Source organism: Zosterops lateralis, assembly GCF_965231275.1.
Source record: "Zosterops lateralis genome assembly, chromosome: 7".
Taxonomy (NCBI): Eukaryota; Metazoa; Chordata; class Aves; order Passeriformes; family Zosteropidae; genus Zosterops; species Zosterops lateralis.
The window spans coordinates 32,112,025-32,134,156 of record NC_139767.1 but is presented as its reverse complement, the minus strand read 5'-3'; the positions used below and the strand labels follow the sequence as shown (position 1 = coordinate 32,134,156).

The following is a 22,132-nucleotide window of genomic DNA, read 5'->3' as shown; positions in this document are numbered from 1 at the left end:
TTTCTAGTTTGCGCTTCTCTCTGTATTTATCCAAAGACATTTTCTGAGGAATTATTACAGGAGCAGCGACTTGTCCATGGTGTTTGTTTGCTGATTTATGAGAATATTCTTGTTTGACAGTAGAATGCTCAGCAAGTTTGTCAGGTCTGTGGTGTACTCCAGAGTGCAACTGCACGGACGTCCCTCCTTGGAAGTTCATGTTGTACTGACTAGCAGGCAGTGCCTCCTGCTTCTGGGAGTAGATTTGTTCTGTCCTTGTTTGTTCTTGGTGCTGAGGCCATTCCTGATGTGATGCCAAACTGTATGAGGTACTTGGCATTCCTGTAGCTAATATTGCCAAATTTTCAGGTGCATGACCATCTGGAACAGAAATACTTCCTGAGGTCAGAGGTACTGGTGCAGGAAATGATGTCGATGGTTTTTGGAAACTTGTGTTTGCAGCTACACCAGTAACTGTATCCACCAAAATGGAATTCTGGACCAAAGATGAACCAAGAAGCGAGTTCTCAGATACTTGTCCATCACCTTTAGGTTTCTTAGCTGCCTGATTAGCCTAAGCAAAAAAGAAAGAAGTGAGAAAACACAGCTTAGAATATTTGTACAGCCCATATGCATTTAGCTCAGAGGTGTGGATAAAAGCTGGCTCAAGGTTTCACCACCTCCTAACCCAGACACAGGAATAGAGCAAGTAGAACATAACTGAATTTTTTTCCCTGGTTCATAATTCTCCTAGAAGTTTATCTCTGCTTGCTAGACACTGACACTGTTACAGGAAAGTTTCTTACCCGCCAATTTCTAATTCTCTTGAGCCTGCTAGGTGTTTTCTCCAGTATTTGCAGAAACTCATGAGTTAGCTCTGAATAAGAAAAAGAAAAGCCATTTTTACATCTGATTCTGTTATGAACAGGTAAAAAATTTGGTCTAAGGTAGTACAGCTTTTGCAGTAGATACTACAGTCTGTGCATGGGTTGAATTAATATTTTAATTAAAAAACTGTTAGGCAAGTGCTGAACAAAAACATCTACAGTATTCCACTGGGACAGACTTCTGACCACTACACACATTCTGAAAACCAGCTTTAACTATAATAGTTTGTCTTTACTCTTCCCAAACCTGGATTTATTAGACCAAAAACTATAGAAACAACAGTTTCTAAAATAACATACTTGCCATTCAGCCTGTACATTTTCTGTATGGAGTTAAGTTTCCTTGAAAGTATAAAATTCTAAGCCACTGTTTCAGTCATTCCATCAAACAACCAGTATCAGCTCTGTACAAACCACAGCCATCAGACCCTTGGAAGGACTCCGTTTTAAACAACAGCTTTGAAATAATTTGTGTTCAAGGTGGAGTAGCTGGCCGTGTTAATAAAGCAAAGATCCTTACAATTAGTATGCCCACAGGAAAACACAGGTCTCCATGCTTATCAGCTGCAAATAAAAATACTTTTCATTGAGACTTAATTCTAGTCATAAACTAAAAATAACTGGGTACAGTCAGAATTTGAATGCAAAAGTACATCTTTTACAGGTCTGGAAGAACTGGCTTCTCCAGAATTCCACAAGCAAGTCATAACCTAAACTGCTCCCAAGTGCAAAACGACCTCAGCTCTTTGGTCCACCTGGGTCTATTAAACACCCCAGCACCAAAAATGCTCGAAGGATTAAGTGATGTGCTCAAGGAGCTCACAGCATTCCCCTGGGGGATTTTACAAATCCAAACAATGCATGTTTACCAAAGCCACAAACCCACAGCCAGGTGGGAAGGAAGCAGGGTGGTGTTTGGAACTGCAGCTACAGCTTAAAGAAGCCCAGTAAGACAGATGTTTGAACCTGCACTTGGAAGCTCACTCTAGTTCTGTGCCTCACATGACATCTACTCAATTTCTCACTTTCAAACACTCCCTCCCCAAAGTGCCATTAAGAACAGCTGAGCAGAGGAGAGCAGCAGGCAGAGAGTCAGTGCTGGGCTATCTGAAGACTGGAGATCACCACCACTACTGTGAAACAAATGTTTCACTCCAGGACCAACAAAATCTAACACACAGATCTGAAAGCCCCAGGAGCTCCCACCTCCACTACAGCAGCACATGTGGCCCTTTAATTCAGACTCCACTGCAGTAAATACTATCTTACAAGACATTAACTTCTAGGTGTTCTAAGCATATGCTTTCTTCTTACCAGGGTCAGAGATCCCACAAGCTACAACAAACTGAACACAGAACTGCCTTCCTAAACATGGCAATTTTCTGTACATCCTCATGAACACTGTCACTGAAACAACACTGAGGAACCTGAAACAATCAGGACTGCATGAATTTGCACTGACAGATTTTCATCTCTGTCTTGGTTCTGAAAAGCATTTAAAAGCAGGGTTCTATCCTGCACCTGCAAAAGATATGTGGACACCCCAGCCAACAGCCAAACCAAGTTTGTCTTCGGAAGTTCTCCCCACTCCTATCCCTTTCTTTCACTGAAGTCAGTGAGAATTCCAGCTGAAAGCTCTCACTACATCCTTACAAATAAACCCCTGAATTTCAAAACGAGAAAGGAGCATGACTTACCATCTAGTAGTTCTAGAGTAACTGAGGGATCTACATATTCCCACCAGTGTTTTCCATCAGTTGATACTGGAATCTCCCAGTTGGACCACTTGCAGGCCAAGTGAATGCACACACAGGCTATCACTGTGGGCTTGTACTGAAGACAGAACGTGGTAAGGTGAAGGCTGTTGCACAAATTTCGTAATGAGGAACCAAAGGGAACCAAACATGTAAAACAGAAAACCCAAAGAAATCAACCATTAACATACAGAATGAGATAGCCTGTCAATCAACAGCAGTTAAAACATTTTGTTGAATAAATTAATGAGATATCTTACTGCCCTAAGAAAACAAAGGGCAGGGCATTTATCTGGTAGAAAAGTTTGGGTTTGCTATCAAAAGGCTGATGAACAGTAAATAAATTTACCAATTATTCTACTGTACTTAAGTACTAAAAAGGGCAATATAATATGGTGAATTAAAATTCTGCAATAGAATGCAGGGAGCTGATTGTGCAGTCTCTGAATGAGACAATGAGAAGGTCCCCAGCAGTTCCACACAGCCAGGTGAGTTATTTGTGGGCTTTGCTTTCACCAGGCCTGGATTTGTGACATTTGTGACCTTGTCTTCAGCTTCCAGCACCACAAACACATTGGTTCACTTTCACTACTTTAGCATAACTTCTCTGAACAGCTGCTTAAGTACAGAATTTTGCCCATCAAGGAACCACCAGGATTTATTTATTTTGAACAGTTCTAATAACCAGGGATACTGTTTAAAAACTGTATCTACACATAATGTAATCCTTTTGAATAAAGGTTAAAGTAGTTTTGCAAGAGGCAAACTGAAGTAATCAAGAAATCAAGATTAAAGTCTGCTCTCTAATTCTTTCTATGACAGGCTATGTCTACATAACACCCACTTGAAATCTATACTATAAATTTATCTAAGTAGTAAAGTTTTAAAACTATATATTAAGATTAAAGAGCTGTTTCTAAAAGAAATAACATTGGGCTAGTACTAGTCTATCTAAAAAGAGAAATCAGCTAGTTGAAAATATCTTAGGCCCACTAGACTTTTATAAGTTAAGACTGAATCAATATACTTAAAGTTAAGAGAAAACTGCCATTAACTACAAGTGTAAACTAAAAATAGTTTTGTACTTACCAAGATGCTCGGATTTCTAGGTTAAGTTTATCTCTCTGTAATCTTTAGCTGCTATTCAGGCTACCAATTTTAGACTTATGCACTCACAATCGAGAAAAAGTCATCAGAAAGCACCACTACACTTCTCATTGTGCATTTCAGCCCTTTGTGCCGTCAGGCCCTTGTCCAATACACCGCACTGCAGTGGGGAGGTACCACCACGGGAGGTGGCCCAGTCCCCCACTGCAACAAGGGTAAGACACATCAGGGGGCCCTGCAGTAAAGGAAGCTATAGTGTGCTACAACAGTGCAACAAAGAGGTTCAGGATAACAACCTGTTGGTAGCCATGAAATAGGATGTCTGTGCCAAATCCTTGCTTGCTGTAAGAAAAGAAAAACAAAGAGATTAAAGATCTGCGCTAACCTGTCAGGTTCATTCCAATATTCAAGCAGTTTTATGTTCCAAAAATCACTGCTGGGTATTTCTAAAGTACTGACCTGGCTTTAGCTAACTAGGCTTTAAAATAATCCTTTCTGAGACACTGAGACATGCTCAGTGCTGGAGCTGGAGCTGTCATTCCCTTCAGTGCCCCCCTCCCCTGCACAGCCCCCAGGACAGCTCCCCTCCAACACCTGGCAGGTGAGCACTCTCCTCTGGGAAGCGCTGCTTCCCCACCCTCACCTGCAGGGGCTCCCTGCCTTGACCTGGCACTGCAGCAGGCACTGTCCCAGCCAATTCACATCACAGTGCTCGTCCTGCTCTTGGAGAGGGGCATGGCAGGACCCTCCCACCTCCCCAGGAACAGCCACCTCTCTCTCCCAAAGCCCTGTAACACAGCAAGCCCCTGAGCTACATAGGAAAAAAATTCAGTTTTCTGCTCCTTCTAATTAAGAGCACTGTAGTCATAACATTTTGCTCTGTATTTGTTAAACCTATGGCAAAGCTTCGATAGGAAACAGACAAATTTATTTGCGTTAGTCAGGAAAAAAATACCGAAACAAACCACAGGACTGCAACATGCCAGAAATGAAAAACTGACTTGGGCTGTTAGAGCCACAGAGTGCTGACCCCTAGAGTGACACCCCAATGCTCCTCACTCAGGTAAGAGAACTTACTGTAACATGCATTTAATGGAATAGCTGGGCACAAGGGGTTTAACCGCAGATTGAATGCAGCCTTCATTGAATTCTTACTTTGACACTATCACTTGAAATCAGTGCTACCTGCAGAAAGCGTAGTGTTGAATTTTATATCAAAGGGAATACTGTTAAAACTTTTACTTTAATAACATTTCTATAAAGTTTGAGAAATACTGTAGTGACTTTTAAAATTTAGTTTTTAAAAAGCATATTAAAATGTGATTTAACTCAACTTCTAATAATTGCCAAGGAATAAAATTCCGATTTGTCTTTATGCTACACAGCCAGATGTGCTGTAATGTGACGAGAATGTGGAAGTTGCAAGGTAACAGGATCTGTTTCTACACACAAATTCTACTAATCCATAATAATCAGAAAGTGAACTGACAATGTGTTATGGTATACTATTTAGTTTGCACACTGTAAGGGTAATTGTATACCAGAAAACCAGGGAGGCTCAACCTCTCTCTCCCATCTTAAAAAAAGTAAGGTGGAATTACAAAAAAAAAAAAAAAAAAAGAAAAAAAAAAAAAGAAAAAAAAAAGAAAAAGTGAAATGAGACTGTCATAACAAATAAAATACACAACAGTTGAGTAAGAGTGATGTCTTGCTCTTCATTTCTCATCAGAGCAATGCCTAAAGGATCTTCAATGATTTATATACTCTGTAAGATTACATGTTTGAATTAAGGGAGCAAGACCAAGAAGCATCTCTACTCTCACTGAAATGTCCCTTTGGAACAAGGAAGAAAAGCAGATGCCAGAAAACTTCTATTTAACATCAGCTTGAAAGATGAGTAAATCAAAACACATACCTGGAAGAAAAGAATCACATCTTGAAACACACTTTAGCCTCAATCAAAAAATATTGCGCTAAATACCTTACCTACACTGCAAGTAGTACAATTCTGTTTGAATTTATTTACAGCTAAATAATAAGCATTGCCAAAACCAGCAAGAAATTTCAGCTCCCAACTAAAGCCTTTGATAACACAAGGCACGACTGGAAATATCCATCCCAAACTCTTCTATGTAGAGCAGCTTCGGTTTAGCAGAATCCATCAGTGAAATTAAATCTAATGAATTTTGGTTCCTATATTTTGGTAGTTTATTTCCGTTATAGTAGTGGAAAGTGCATCTCCAAAATTTAAATCATCTTGAAGCAGGGGCTAAATAAAACAAGCCAGCAGAGCTGCTCTTGTAGCTCACAAGGTGCAGGACCAATGGCTACGACACCGACCAGGAATGACCAGTTTTAGATTTTAGCATTCAGGAGTGATTTAAAACATCCATCCTGTCTCACTGCTGCAGAACTAACCATAAGACAGGGATTAGTGAAATATTCATCAATATTTTGAAACAGGACTTGCTGTCTAACACACCTTCTGAAAGGCTGTCTCCAAGAAACTGCCAGCTGGAAACCAAAATGCTTTTTATTGGGCATAGCCACAGAGTTCAACCACTTGCAATTCCAAGATACCTGAGTCTTTTCTTCAACACAGCTTATCTTGGATCTTGGGATACTCCTGAAAACGTGACTGCCAAGTCCCCATTAGGAGCTGGTAACTGGCTATGCCTGACAGTGTGTGAGCATTCCCCAGAGAGAGGATATTGCAGATAAGCCAGTCAGCATCAGAAGAGAGAAGCTTGCTGAAGTCCTTCTGGCAAAAGCAAAAAGCCCCAGGCTCTGGACAGAGGGATGCTGGAGGGTGCCTGGTGTATCTGGAAAGGGCTGGAGGAGGCCATGGTGTAGGCATTCAGGTCTGAGCAGTCCTGGTGGCTTTACTCTCTTGCAAGTATTTAAGGCTTGGGAACAGGCCCATAAAAGCCTGAGGTCAGAGTTCAGAATGGGCAGGCCACCTGTAGCAGTGCTGGAAGTGCAGCTGGTGTTCCACATTTTTCCACACCACCAAGATTTAAATTTTCTTATGAGAATACCCCCTGAAAAAGCTGATGCATTTTCACCTCCTCTTCTGCTGACTGTCTTTCTCAGCCTGAGTTAAGCAATGGCATCTGCACACAAATACTATGGGATGTTTGAAGGATTTGACAGTGCAATTTCCACAAAAGATTAGTAAGGATCATCATGGGTGTTCAAGATACCTGATAACCTGCAGAGTAGTGAGAACAGTCCTAGAAATCCTTGAGATCTCTTCTTCAGTTCCAAAAGGTTGTATTCCAGCATAGAGAAAGGAGTGACTGAAGACTGAAGATGGAGGTGAGGATGCAGATTCCAGGTTTCACCAGAAGAGGCTGAGAACAGACTGATTTTGCACCAGAGTGTCAGAGGACCATGCCACAGCCTTGGCACCAGGGCAGTTTCACTGCTGATCATTCAGCTAGTGTTGAAGGCAGCCAGGTTCAAAACCAGAACAGTTTTTGGTGTTTTGGTGAGGGTTTTTTTTCTCATTTTCTTTTTTTCTTTCTTCACTACTGGAGCATTCTTGGAATGGGCACTGAAGCTTGCTGACAGGCCCTCACATATCCACTGCCTTCAGATTCCTTGGACCTGTGGGATCCTAAGGAATGATGGTCCTGTCTCCTCTTCTCAGTCTCTTGACACTGAGGAAGAATGGTGCAGAAAAAATACTAAGCCCACACCATTTTCCTTGTCTGCTATACTGACCAAACTGCAAAGATGGAACATTTTCATTAACCCATGAGTCTCTGAAGACCAGAAGGAGTAACTAGATATTGTATGCCTGAACACCATGAATCATAATTTATCCATCCAGTCACTCCTTCTCTGCAAGGATCTGTGTTGTCTAGTAACACCTTCAAAAAGACCTTCACTCTTAGAAAAGAATTCATTTTTTCTTTAGTTGTATGTTGACGGAATTATATTTATTTGCACCAATTCCCACTTACTAATTCATCTTCAGCTTCCAGCAATTGATTCTGGTGTGCCACTGCCAGAATAGAAAGTCTTCTGATAAAGGACTTGGCTGAATTCTTTGAGCATCATCAACACAACCTGGGTTTTTATTTTTTCATTTTGTTTTTAAAAGGGGATAGCTTACAGCTTAGTAACAGGTTACAGTGACTGCATAAAACAAATTTCCCTGGATGCAAGACAGCAGAAAGTGGTGGAGAGAATCAGCCATCCTCTAGGGCACTGCAGTTTAGTCAGCCAAAGGGCCCTTTCTCACCACCTGACAGTGCAGTGCACAAACCCTAAGCCAAACCCTGAAGCACATGTGCAGATCTCAGCTAACTTTGCTGCCTCTTTTGGATACTCAGACATTACATTCCTCCCTTCCTCCTCTCTCCAAACATGCAGCTGGAGGTTTTAATTATAACAGGCTTGGATAACAGGATAAATTAATCATCTTTATTAGAAAAAGGAATGTCTGCCTTCTGAAATGGTGCTTTTTGTCCAAGATGACGTTACCAGAACTGGATGAAGTAACCTTGGATTTCTTTAACCTCTCATTCAATCCGTTTAGCACTAAAGGTTTAACACTGACAAATCTTAGGTATATTTTGAAAGTTTCAGGACTCAGATATCTGAGTGTTGCATTTACTGAGATTGAAAACCCACACTGTCCAGTAAATAAATGTTCAGGGACAGAAAACTAAACTCCTAGCACTGTGTCTTTGAAAATAATCACTGTGCCCACAGGCCCATCTCCTTGTCCTCTCAACACATAAACCCAGAGTTCCATGGCAGTTATCCTGTCCTTGCTTGACTTGCACAGATGACTTCAAATTTCACACCTGATGTTTTAAGTGAATTAATTAGTTTCCTTTTTCTTATTTTAATACCAGGTACTCAAATCTTGTGTTCCCATTCTACACCATTCCTAGGGACACGTGCTCCCAAGGATTCCATACACACACACACTAAGGAGCACACCTCCTTCCTTGAGCAGTTTTTCAAACATCAGAGACATTACATTCACCGTGCACCAGTCCTTGAGCTGCACGGATTTTGAAGTCCTCAGATTTCAAGACTTGATATCACTTTAAACTTTCAAGTATTTTTTCAAGTCTGCTGACATTAAGTACTAGTTTAAAGATGTCAAATTAAAAAATTCATAGTATCTTCAAAGTATGAATTTTGTCAGTACAAAAAATTAGCTTACAAAACATAAAGGGAAAAGCTGAACTGCCTCAAAGAGGTATCTACCCTTGATGAAAGGAAATCCAGTTTGTGCAGCAGTGTGCCTGTAGGCCTGAGTGACACACACTGATGCGGAAATCCTGAGGCAATAAAACATCGCCCCCACCCCTCCCCACAGCCTCAAACACCAAACAGAACCACAGGGGCTCCCCAAGTCAGTGAAACGTGCTCACATTTACAGTGACCAACAGCTAAGAAAAACCAAAGCAAAACCCTACAGAGCAGCTGGTGCAGAGTACTGAGACTTCAGGTGCAACTGGACTCATGCACCAAGTCACAACCAAATCTGGGCAGAAAGCAGAGAATCATTATCTTATAGCAGTAAAACTACTTATATAATCATATATATACACACACACACACACGCACTACTTATATAATTTTATAGCAATAAAACTACTTTATATGCAAGTAAGTCACAGCACCAGCCCTACTCAGTGTCCAGACATGACACCAGGAAGCTCCAGCAAATAAGAGACATACACCTCCTTAAGAGAACACCATTTATTCCAGAGTTACTGCAAACCAAATCTAGTTAACAGGATTAGGCTGTACCTGAGTTTCATATATTTTATAGAGGGAGAAGAAAAAACACCAAAAACTTTGAAGCACTAAATGCCTTTTTCACTGCAAAACCAGCTAATGACTACAGACTAACAACCATGGTGTGATCATTTCAGAACACTTTTTACTGAAGAAACATAATTAAAGGGAAAAGCTTATTTTAGATGCTTTTACAACTGATCCCTAATTTTTTCCATTCTACATCTTATAAGAGGGTGTCTTAATCTTTTTTTTAAAGGTCCAAAAGAAACCAATTCAAGAATTAAAGAAGATGTGCCAAAATGCCACCAGAAATATAGAGAACAAACCAGCTTTTCTAGCCAGTCACATTAATGAGCTGCATACAAGTTACAGGATATGTTTAACTAAAGGCTCAGGTTTTTGTGCTACCATCCAAAACAAGTAACGACACACTGCTCCAGAAAAACAATTAGTCACACCTATTTGCATGTCACAGTAGACTTGCTATGCACTCTCTTTATCCCTCAGTCCATTACCTGAAGAATTTGCTAAGACAAAAAGCTGGTATTAGCCAGAAAAACTGGCTAATCAATGGGCAAAACTACTTCAGAGTGAAAATCATCAGCTCAGAAGGACACTATGGATCTGGCCAATCAGTCTGCAACTGCTGACTGCTTCTGCCATTCCAGAACACATGGAACAGGCACCATAAAAATCAAAGCTAATAAGAGAACAAAAAAATTATGAAGGACAGAGGACTGGAGTCTTTATGAATCTCTAAAGGTTAAGATCAAAGTTTTAATTATTAATTTTAAATATACTCTTTGGATAACATAGTTGGTGAAAAATCGTATTAGACAAATAACATAACTTTCAAATTTTACTAGAAAGATAAAAAAGGACTTACAGAAGTGGTTAAAAGTCACTGACCTCTCACTAACTGTGTACATTTCACAACATCTGTGTGTGGATGTTCAATGGTAATCTCAAAACCTGAGGAGTTACAAACACATTTTAGAATTACACATTTGCATCTGTAAAATAAAAAGCAAACCCCTTATATTTCCCCACAGACCAAAAATACTTGCTAAACCTTTGCAATGTAGAATAAGTAACACTATTTAAGTGCCTTTTCTTCTTTACCTTTTCATAATTTTGAATGGCAGATGGTAAAACCACTTGGTAATCCTCTACTAAAATATTCCTCCAGTAATCCCAAATCCTGCACACACATAACCTGGGAAATGAGTGTCTTTTTAAAGCTGAATGTATGTGACAATTTCTAGCAAGTTAATAAGTCAGTAAAAACTGTACTGCAAACACAATGACATATGTGTGTGCATGTGTACTTCTATTAATTGATTTCTAGCATTTAAACACGTTGCATGTATGAAACTAGAAATTAAGTAAATTTGTAGATCAGTGACTTAAGAAACCCTTCTTGGTTAATGACATTGTTTCAAGAATTAGGTCACTACTGTGAGCTATTTTTTTTTAACAATACCCCAAGTGGTATTTAAGAATATCTGAGCTAGTCAGTGCTCTCAGGCCTCTGGCTGTAATTGTCTCTATGGTATTTTAGTCAGGAGTGTCTCGACACAACATTCCACTCCAAATTTTGGAATCATCTGAATTCATTAAATGGTTACACTACAACTGGTGTTGTTCAGAGTCAGCACCTGCTCAATTACATCATGTTCTTCTATGGAAAGTCAGAATGGGGAAGAGCATTGGGTACAAAGCTCTTTCCAACTGCTTCAGGACACTCACACAGCCAGTCTACTACACCGTGTTACCTTATGGGAAGAAATGTTAATATAATTACTACTTGGAGTAAAATCTATTTGGAAGCCCACACATTTCTAACTCAAACTGTCAGAAACATCTCTTTCACAAGTACAGACACACCTTTCTTCTCCACAGTTAACACAGCAGAACTGCTCACACAAAACTAAATTCACAGGTCAGAAGTTATACGGGAAAACAGTTAAATTCTAGTGTACCAACAGCACATCAAAAATCCAGTTAATTTGGGTCCCACAAGCTCTTCATGGCAAGTTGGCTGCACAGGAGGTATTCAGAAAGACATACCTAAAGTTTGAAGCATTATTGTTTCAAGTATAACCAGCTCTTGGGCTTGTTGAAGGTATGCCTGAAACAAACAAGCAGAGAGGTGAAGACAACAATTGATGACCCCAGAACTTCATTCACACCCTGCCCCTCTGATACAGCAACCCCAGACCAGCCCCCAGTGAGCACTGACAGCTCACAACACTTCACACTGGGGTTACATTCTTACACCACTACAAGCACTGCACAAACTCAGTTCCACCTGCCTGCCTTTCACAGGAGGATTAACTTAAGTCTGCATCTCAGACAATCTACACCAGCAAAGCATTTTTGGGAGGTCAGGTGGGTGCTGTAAGAAATTCAAGATGGAGCAATCTTTTGAAGTTTCATAACAAATAAGTGAGGCTTTAAGAAATTGCATTAAGTAATAATAGAAAGACTTAAATGGTATAAAAACAAAGCCTTTTTTTTCCTAGGGTGCAGACAGCAATAATCCAGCAAGACAATGTAACAAATCATTAGATGAAATTCCATCTTTCAAACCATGTATCTTTGAAACTATAACTTCCACCTACATCACTCTTTGTATCCAGTTGTGGCTCTTGAGGATGAAGACAGGCATTTGCTACTTTAATAACATGTTCAAGTTTCCGTGGCTGTTCTTCCACTTTTGCAGCCAAAAACAATGCCGTGGGAGACATTATCTGGAGAAGAAAAACATGTATTTTTTAACTTTTTACAAGCAGGACCTCAATTTTATGGAGTATAAACTAGCATAGAAAAGGTCTAAGAAGTCAGATTTGTGGCTTTTTTTTTTCCAGTTTTGAAGTCATGCAAGGCAACAAAAATATAACTAGTCATGTTTTATTTTGTAACTGATGCAATCCTCTCAGCAGCACAGGGAAGGAGTAACATAACGTTAAATTACATTTGTGAGTAAGACGTCTGAGGTCAAACTAATTCTAGTTCAAGATAAAAAAAAAAATATTTTGGCCCAGAAGACTTAGTCTCAGTAGAACAGGCTGTTTCCAGTTAAATATACTTCATGAGAAAGTTCATCCAATTTCTTGCACAGAGAGAGTCACTACACTATCTTTTCAGTAAAATAGCTGATCACAAATTCTGCTAGCATTTCATTCTCCCAAAGAGTGAGAAACTTTGCAGAAAACTTTAATAAAAACAGCCTGTTATATAAACATAGGCTCTACAGGTAAAACTTCATATATACACATATATTCTTAGAAACTTCACTATATGCCCAGCAGTATCTGGAGAACAAAGCATAAGGATTTGTAAAGCACCAGTTATATCAGATGTTAGTAAAGACTACACATTACATTTAAAGATGAAAATTTATGTCAGACTCTAGATGTCATAAGGTGGCAGCTCAGTATCACCTAAGAGTTGGCTGTGAAGTAGAATTTTGGTGCCTGTTGTCAAGCTAGAGTGACTGATGTGTGCAGGCAGAATACAGCAAACCACAAATCACTGATGAATTAAGTTCTCTTTGCATGCAAAAGCTGCCCATGTTACCCAGGAATTAAAATGGTACTAGAAATCATCTAGACATAAGCTGATTAAAATGGTTAAAATTAAGGCAGTATAAAGCATTTATTGAGAGACTGAAATAGCTGCTTGCTGAGTATTTAATTAATGCATGGTGCAAGTACTGCATGTATTGATTTCTCATTCGATGCCCAAACAGAACTAGGCTAAACAGGAGGCATAGCCTCCCTAAAGTCAGATTTGATTTTTTTTTGCCAGTAAACAGCCCTTTTTTATGCCAAAATGAAACTTTGGGTATAAAAATTTACAATATATACAAAACTGCAAGAAACTAATTATAAGGGATTCAATTTCAGAAGCTTTCAAATGTACTGAGAGTAGTTTTTGCATCCTTAAATCACTTTGAAATGTCTGCTTGGATCTTAAGTAAAACTTTAAAGTTGGCAGACTTGAAAATTGACACCCTGGTAAGGCAATACCCTTTGATGAGTAGAAGTGAACCATGAGAAATCCAGCAAAAATCTCAGTCTATAAAAACCAACCACCCAAAACAAGTCACAGGGAGAAAATTCTTTTACAAGGGAGAAAAGAACCCCTGTTTTCTTTTTAGGACTCTTGTAACCTAAGCCTGATGAACAAATGAAATGAAAACCCAAAGTGAAGTGTTGCTGAACAAGGCCATATTAGCATTGTCATTTAATCCTTGTGATGATTCTGCAGAAGTTCCTACCCCCATTGCTTGGAGTAATGATTTGTAATTCTGGAAGGAATTTCCTTTGCCAGTGATATACTCCTTGAAATGTGTCTCACACTGGGAGATAAAACTTTTAAACAGTAAATGTGATGGAAATACTTTATGGAGTTCAGAAAGCGAGAGTATCAACAGCTCTGAAGTGGCAAAAAATGCAGAAGATGTCAGGCAGCACACACAGGCATAAACCAACACACACATATCATATAAAGGTTCTTTACAGAACTCGATTTTCAACAACTGCCATGGCTGAAAACATTTCCATTTCACAGAGGCATTATTTGAACCAAGCCATCAATGACAGCACAATTAAACCATCAGCAAATTCTCTCTCACTGACTGCACCAAAGTTCTATTTCCTTCCAAAAAAGCACCATCAGGCTGACTTCAGCATCTCTTCTGATTTACTGAAGCAAATCAGATCTGGCCAAGAAGTCTCCACACAATTCCCGATCTCCAAGACCTTACACAAAACACAGCTCTGGAGGCTAATTAAATCAACCTGATTAAGTTTCATTTAACTCTGGTTCATCAGAGATCTATGTACAGCCCAATTAACTATTTCCTTCAAAAAGAGGAGTTGGCTTCTGGCCAAAGAATTTCAGGTCTTTGTCTTATCTAGGACAAGTATTCTCACTCCCAGTTTAGAGTAGGCCATTATTTTTAGCTCCCTTGGTATTGATTCAGAAAAATAGACATCCTAGTAAAATTCCAGACTTGGCACAAATGTAGTCTTCAGTGAACACACCCTGCTAAGTGTATAACTGGCAAAGTTACTCAAATGCTTTCATTCATTTCCAATTACCAAAAATGGCAAAAAACCCAAGCGAAGCAGAACAACAACAACAAAAAAAAAACCCTGAAATGAAAGAAATATATTTGACAAAGCAATGATACATTTATTATATATAAATATCTTAATTTGATACCGACCAAAATAATTTAGAGTAATTATATACTATGCCCCCAAAATAGTCTTAAAGACTTTGAGAAATCTTCAGAACACATGTGGTATGTGACATTAAACCCCACTTCATTACTAGCCAAGAATCTCAGAATCCAAGTCCCACAGAAACAGGAAAAAACCCCAAAACATGAGAGCCTTGTTAACACAATCCAAAAGCATTACACAGCAAGTTTCACTGGGAACTCTGGTACAAATCCTTTTTCACTTAAAAAGTACAAGACAGTGTAAAGACAAAGGCATTCAGAAAAATCTCAGAACACATCAGCAGCATGCAAGTAGTTTTCTGAGATCTCCCTCTCCCTTCCAATGCCATTATTAGTATGTTTTTAGATACACTTTAGCCTAAGACATTAAGTGTTTCTAGTCTGAGAGGGTTTTCAAGTTTGAACACAAAGAGCCGTGAGGAATTTTTTATTATAACCAGGAGCTCAGATTGCATAAAAGCAGCAAATATGTTAAATTGCAATATTAAAACCAGAAGTGAAGTACCCAAAACAGCCTCACTAGAGCTTGAAGTGTGTTATGAAAGTTTCAAGAACTTTGCAGAACTGCAAAGTCAACTGTTTAACACTGTGATTTGGACAAGGCACAAGGAAGGGAATGCAGAAGGACTGGAAACAAAACACCCTCCACACAAGTCACCTACCTTGCACTTGAAGGAAAAAAATTCCTCATGCAGCCTCCTTTAGGCTCTTCACTAAGTTCCACTGCTGTCACAAAACCCCCTTGACATCATCAAGACTATTTTCAACTGGTTGTTTGGTATTCCATATGGCATTTCTAAGGATTCTATTTAAAAACTACAGCTACCATTTGGATGCCTTACCTCTCATTGACAGCATATGAAGGATTTTCCCCCCTTTCTGTTCTACAAATCACAGTGTACTGAAGAGTAAGCATATAAAAGAACTATTTCCTATAGAACAATGTAACTCATCAAATATAGAAACAGTATTTGCAGAAGAATTTTAATTTCAAAGATACTTTAAAGTATAGTAGTGAGGCAAGTACTTCCTATAAAAAGCCAGCAAGGTCCCTCTCATCTCAATATTAGCACAGACTAACTTTATACTCAGCAACCCAAAGTTCCTCTGCTCTGGTCAACAACACAGAAAGAATGGTTTGTGCTGAGGAGATCCACAGTAGCTCCTGTCATTTGCACAGCCAGGGCATCCAATTCTGCTTCCCAGAATTGCTAAACCAAGTCTCCATCCTCACTGGGCACAGCAACTTTGCAAGGACTTTGCCTGCCTTGACTGCACCAATCAAAACCTCAATACTTTCCTCTCTGCACCCAAATGCAGGTACTCTGCTCAATCCAGAGCAACTCATAAGTGACTTCACAAGAAAAGGGATATTTGGCCATTAGAGCAGTACATGTAACACATTCCCAATGAACCAAGACTACATTACATGCCACCCTTGTGGCTCTACAGCCTGAAGAGACTGTTGGGAATTCTGTTCCCTGTTCACAGATGACTCAAACTCCTGAAAGCCTGTAAAATTGTTTAGCAGTAACTTATACTGTAAAAAAACCCATAAAATTAAAGCAACATCTATTCAGCAACTGAACTTCCATTAGAAGCCCTGTTTGTTAACAACGAAGTGCATGTCACATATGTGACATACATGTACATTTGTATATCCTGGCAGTTATACAGAATGATAAATGTGCCAGTGCTTATTACCAGACTAAAAACATTAATCTACCAATAAAACAAGACAACACAGGCCACATTTTTTCAGCTGAAGATCATTCTGACTAATGGCCATCTAATCTTCTAGCCCCAGCACTCAGATTCCTTCCTGCCATGGATAAACAGCACCACGTGCACACAACAAAGAAATATTAGAGGTAAACTGCACATGCTGTAGGATAACTTATCTAGGACTTACCTTTGAGACTGTCAGCACCTTACTGTTCCTTTCTAAGGGTTACTTTCTTGTTGCAGAGATGAATACTGTTACATTCTTTAGCTTGCCAACTACTCTGGAGATTTAAGTATTTATCAGAGCTCTCAGTTTTTGCTTTCTCTACAGAGAACCTAATGGATGGTTTGGGAGTATTTTAGAAGTGACTCCATTCACTGAGACCTCTTTACCCTACAGAATTGTAAAAAGGAAATGCTCTTGCCCATCAGCACATACACAAAGCCACTCTCTGGCCTTATGATCATTAAGAATTACTAAAAGGAGTTCAGCAATAATCAGTGTTACTGATGTACAATCTTCAGTTCACCTGCCTTTAACTTTGAACATTATTACCTGAGAATTAATTGAACAGTACACCTCCCTCCCCTGGAATAGCTGCAGTTTCCATGGAATTCTGCTCTAACAGAGCTTACTTGTGAATTTTAAGATCCACAATTTAACTTAAGCCATAGTTTCTGTACAAAGATCACTACACATTCAAACACTACTGCACTGCAGCTCCAAGTGACTGTCACTTCCCAGTATCCAGTGAAAACCCAACCAGAGCAGCCAAAGCTCCTAAATCCAGCCCAGATTACCAGGTGACAGCACACGCAGTACAGCAGGTGATATAACAGGTATGTGGGGCTCTGTATAAACACAGCAGCTCTACCCTGAGCCACCTCTCCACTCCAGGCAGCTCCAGTTCATCAACCCCACAGCCATTCTCAGCCCCAGGAAACTCTGGATGTCTCACCAGCTCCTCTTCCACCAGCTCCAGGTTATTGCTACATGGGCAGGACAGCAGAAAGGAACTTGTATGGATGAACACTGCAATTTTGGTAACAAGCTGCTGGAAATTTGAGTCTAGTTCAGATTTTGCATGAAAAATAATTATATACATTTCTGAAATGTACCTAAAAATGAGTAGGCACTTCCAGCTAAACAGGCTCCAAATAAAATGCCCATCTGCTCAACAATAATAAACAAATTCATGACAGAAAGAAGACTTGGCTTTCCTTGTACCCCACTGTGTACCTGCCCCAAGTGCAGACAGTGGAAGGTTTGCAAGAATCTACCCCTTGGTAGATAAAGGTCTGCTCTGACCTACACCTATCATCTGTCACAGCCTCAATCTGTTTATTTTGCATTAAAAGCCCTAAGAAAACTCATCTTTAACATTTAATGACAATCTACCATCACTATTAACTATTCTCCCTTAAAACAAACAAACCCCAGGAGCACCTAGACTCTTATATTATTATTTTTCCACCTATTGCATCCAGTTCTGGACATTAAAAAAAGAAAAAAAAGAAGCCTAACATTTCCAAGTTGTTATCTCCAGTTCCATACCTGTTACAATATTCCCCAATAATAGCTAGCATTTTCACTGAAAAATTCTGTTCTTAACAACACATTCCTTGTTCACAGTCAACATGTCCAGGTTATTAGGTAAAAAAAATTTACGTCATCAGATGTAAAAAAATTTCATGTCTAATGTGACTTATCACACCACTTAAGACTAGTCTTGCTAAAAGAATTTCCACTGCTTCATGAACAGCTACATAATTCATATGGAAACACACATTATCATTGTCAGACACACCACGCCAGAACTCCCAGTGCCTTCACCAAGAAAAATGTGTGTTCCTACACATTAGCCTTTCAAACTTCAGCACATAAGCACCAGCCACATTTGAAACATCCAAATGTATTCTTCACACATCTGAAATGTGCTTCCTGATGGTGCCTATTTTTTTTTTTGATGGCAGATGATAAAATCTAATTGCTACCAGTTAAAGCTGAAAACAAATATCATTACTGCTTCTAAACCGTTGATAAAAAGCTGGAATTCCTAAAAACAAATCACACTTCACACTCCTGCACGTACCACTTCTCAGTCAGAACTGCCAAAAATTATGGGCATGTTATTACCAACATAAAATCATACTTACATTTCGATTAAATTTTGTGAAGGAATGATGCATATAAAACCTGTGCATGTAAACAATTGCAGTATTTATGGTAAGCTGAGATCTGGAAGATTAAATGAAGGAAACACTAGAAATTAAGAAAATTGCCTGTAGGAACTGAAAGCCACGCGCTTTCCACATCAATCACTGCTCTCAATACACTGCCTTCAGCCGAAAATGGATAAGGGACGCGACACTTCAGAACTTAACTGATATTAACACATCCTTAACTGATATTAACACGTATCGCTCCCATCTGTTTCGCAGACCATGTGGAGATTCCTACGCCAGGCTCCCCACAGTCACCCACGGAATGAAAACTCCTCAATGGGCGACATACACTGAAACACTCCTTTAAGTGCTTTTGTTTTGTTCCAGCCCAACTATTTCAGTAAGGGCTCTGAGGGCTCGGCCTTGCTTCCATCGATTTTTTTTTCTCCTTTAAAAAAATCACATTAAAGAATGTCTAAAGAGGAGCTGCCCGTTTCGAGGAACACGGCCATGGGGTTTACTGTGGGAGCGCCCCAAGGCGCGGGTGAAGGGGCCGAGGGCAGGGGAACCCGAGCCCCGAGCCCGCCGACAAAGAGCGCGGCGCGGGGGCTCCGCCAGGCTCCTCCTCCCATTCTGTGCTCCAGGCCACGGCTCCGGCCCCGGGACCGCCGGCCGGGGCTGCCCGGCAGCGGGCAGGGTCCCGGGGAGGGCCCCCACGCCGGGGAAAAGGCCTCCCGCCGCCCCTCCCCGCGCGGCCCCGCCGCCCTCACGCCCGGCCCCGCTCGGATACACGTTGAGGCGCTGGCCCATGTCTTGGATGAGGTTGGCCGCCTGCTGCCGGTACGAGAGCTCCTTGTCGGCCTCCACGCCGCAGCGCCGCGAGGGCGTGTTCTCCAGCTGCTCGCGGCTGAAGAACCAGCGCGACGCGGCCGAGGAGCCGCCGCCGCCCCGCGCCGCGGACCCCGCGGAACCCGCGCCCGCCGCCGCCATGACACCTCCTCCTCCTCCTCCTCCGGCGCCTCCTCCCGCCGCCTCCATCGCGGCTCTCGCGAGAGCTGGCGGGCCCGCGCGCGCCCCCCGCCATGGAGTCTCGCGGCGGGGCGGCCGCGCGCCGGGCCGGGTCACGTGGCCGGCGGGGCCTGAGGGGAGCGGACATGGCGGGGAGCGGTGAGGGGCGGGGATGGGATGGGACCTTTCGGGTCTGGAAGGGACCTTTCGGGTCATCCAGTCCGCCCGCCAGCCCAGCACTGTCACCCTTATAAACCACCGAACCCCAGTGCCGAGCGCCTTGAACACCTCAGGGATGCTGACTCCGCCACCTCCCAGGAAGACCTGTCCCATTGCCTGACCGCCCTGTAACTGCGTGTCTATTTCATAGGATAGTTCAAATATCTAATCTCGGTCTGGATACAGTTGTGCCAGAAAGTGACAGAAAGAAAAAAAAAATGTTAGAAGCGAGGATTCCTTTTTAAATGCAAGGAAATCCACAGAACAGGACGTGTGAAGGAAAGGAAAGGAAAGGGAAAGGGAAAGGGAAAGGAAAGATGGATTTAGAATGCTCGACTAGTCCCTAGAGAATTCCTGTCTGCTGGCAATATCGGCATGTAGACACTTGAGAAATGCACAAGAAATGTACAGACCTTGTGTGATTGCAGAGGAGCAGCTGCAGTGTCAGTGATGCTCCTGCAGGTTGTTCTCACTGGGCACTGAGCACAGTCATGGATAGGGATAGAAATGCATTTCCAGCACTGGTTTGAGTTTATAGATTCAGGGTTCAAAGGGTGCAAAAAAAAGTATTTAAAGTTCTGATCACCGTGGATGAAAATGAGAGCTCGGAGTGTTCTGCTCACGTTCAGTACATGCTACCACCTGTCTGCAGTCATTTTGTTGTGTTACATCACGAGTTCTTCTATAACTTCAGTGCCAATTTTATTCAAGTAGTTGTAGTCTTAGAACTAGACCCAACAGAATAGTGATGGAATATACAGATGTATAATGTAGCACAGACACGAATTACTTGCCTGATCTTCCCAAATTTATATCATGTGGACAGGAAATTTAACCTCAAAGACTTCTCATGTCTGAAGCTGATTTTCAACTTCATATTTTCGTGTCTGTAACAATCGAGGTACAGTGTTTTACCTCATTGTTTAAATCACTGTGTAAAGCTCACAGAGTTTGGGTATTCAGCTTAGATTATTCCTGCAGTAATTGGTGGAGGAGTATTAAGGATGTTCTTGTCTGACTGCAGTTAGAATTTTACATTAGCTTTGTTAATGAAATGAAAAGATGGAGGGAAGATTATATATATATATCCCTGTTCTAAAAATTGTAACATATCAAGAATAGGTAGGATATCATTAAATTGTGACAGTGCATAATGAATATGATTTATGCAGGGTATGCACATTAATTAACTCCCATGCAGGGTACTGCAATCACCCATTTAGTCACAGGTTAAGGTAATTAAATACTGTTCTTGCTATTGGAGAGGTTCCAGACCTTGGTCCCCAAAGATGTGACATTGCATTTTCACCAACTTACCTGGCTTCATTCATAAAAATTGAAGAATCAATCCAATTAAAATGTATTGGAGGAATCACAATGTATTTTCCTCTTAAATCCATTTAAACATCTGTGAGAATCACGTATACTGAAGGGAAATAGGAGAATGAAATTGTCTTTTGACTTTGAAATTTAATTAAAACAATCTGGTACAAAAATAATACATGCTGAAAACTCAATGCCTGCATGTGGATATTTAAATACAAAAGGTCAACAAAAGTCTTGTGAACCTGAGGACAATAAATATTGTTGAAGCTGTTTTCTGGCTTTTCTTTTCCTCTTACATAAAAACTGGATATTCTAAACCTCTGAGTTGCTGACTGCTTCAGCTCCAACTACTTCACAAACCACTTTTTTTTGGGTGGGTTTGACACTGTAAAGGAGGACAGAGCTTTCTTTGTAGTCCAGCAGAGGCTGGGATCAGCAAGAACTTCTGATGTTCAGCATCCTTCAGGTTCAGGCTGTGGCAGCTATGGCTAGAGCTAAAAGCAACTTCTGTCTAATACTGTTTTGCCTGGAATGTTCCAAGACTGAACAGAAGAATAGTGACACCACACGTAGCCAGCCAATGCTCCCATGAGAACAAAGGCTGTAAGTGCTAATCTGCATTTTTCTGACTGGTACAAAATTCTCTTGGGAGGAGGATGCCTGTGCACTCACTGGATAATAATGAAAACCTGTTTCAATCAATAGTCTATAAAACAAACCATCTTTCCATTCCCATAGCAGGACTCAAGCTAAGGAAAGCATCAGCACCTCAACATTTAAAATATCCAGCCTTACTTTTAGGAAGCATTTTGTGAGAAATAGAACATTAACCCATACTGTTGCCAAACACCAGCATTTATTGTGACAGTGACACACCAAGTATTATCCATACAAATACATTATTTCTGCACCTACAACCATATTGTTCAAATTGT

At 40.7% G+C, this 22,132-nt stretch overlaps 1 protein-coding gene across 4 annotated transcripts in view; it reads right to left on the bottom strand.

Annotated features, from left to right (window-relative positions):
- The window catches only part of CCNT2 (cyclin T2), a gene marked incomplete at its 5' end in the record, with an annotated part of 22,929 nt that extends 3,247 nt beyond the window's left edge, over positions 1–19,682 (bottom strand). The window contains 9 exons of one of the 4 annotated variants that reach the window (XM_083865790.1): positions 1–553; positions 786–856; positions 2,564–2,727; positions 4,024–4,069; positions 10,406–10,468; positions 11,567–11,627; positions 12,121–12,249; positions 18,636–18,717; positions 19,435–19,682. The exon at positions 1–553 is cut by the window's left edge and continues 3,247 nt beyond it. In XM_083865790.1, coding sequence (XP_083721916.1) covers positions 1–553; positions 786–856; positions 2,564–2,727; positions 4,024–4,069; positions 10,406–10,468; positions 11,567–11,627; positions 12,121–12,249; positions 18,636–18,717; positions 19,435–19,682 — 1,417 coding nt within the window. Of the gene's footprint in view, positions 554–785; positions 857–2,563; positions 2,728–4,023; positions 4,231–4,434; positions 6,517–10,405; positions 10,469–11,566; positions 11,628–12,120; positions 12,250–18,635; positions 18,718–19,434 lie in introns of those variants that run through there. The other 3 variants (XM_083865793.1, XM_083865792.1, XM_083865791.1) reach the window with 3 other exon arrangements.
- Positions 19,683–22,132: the final 2,450 nt, after the last annotated feature.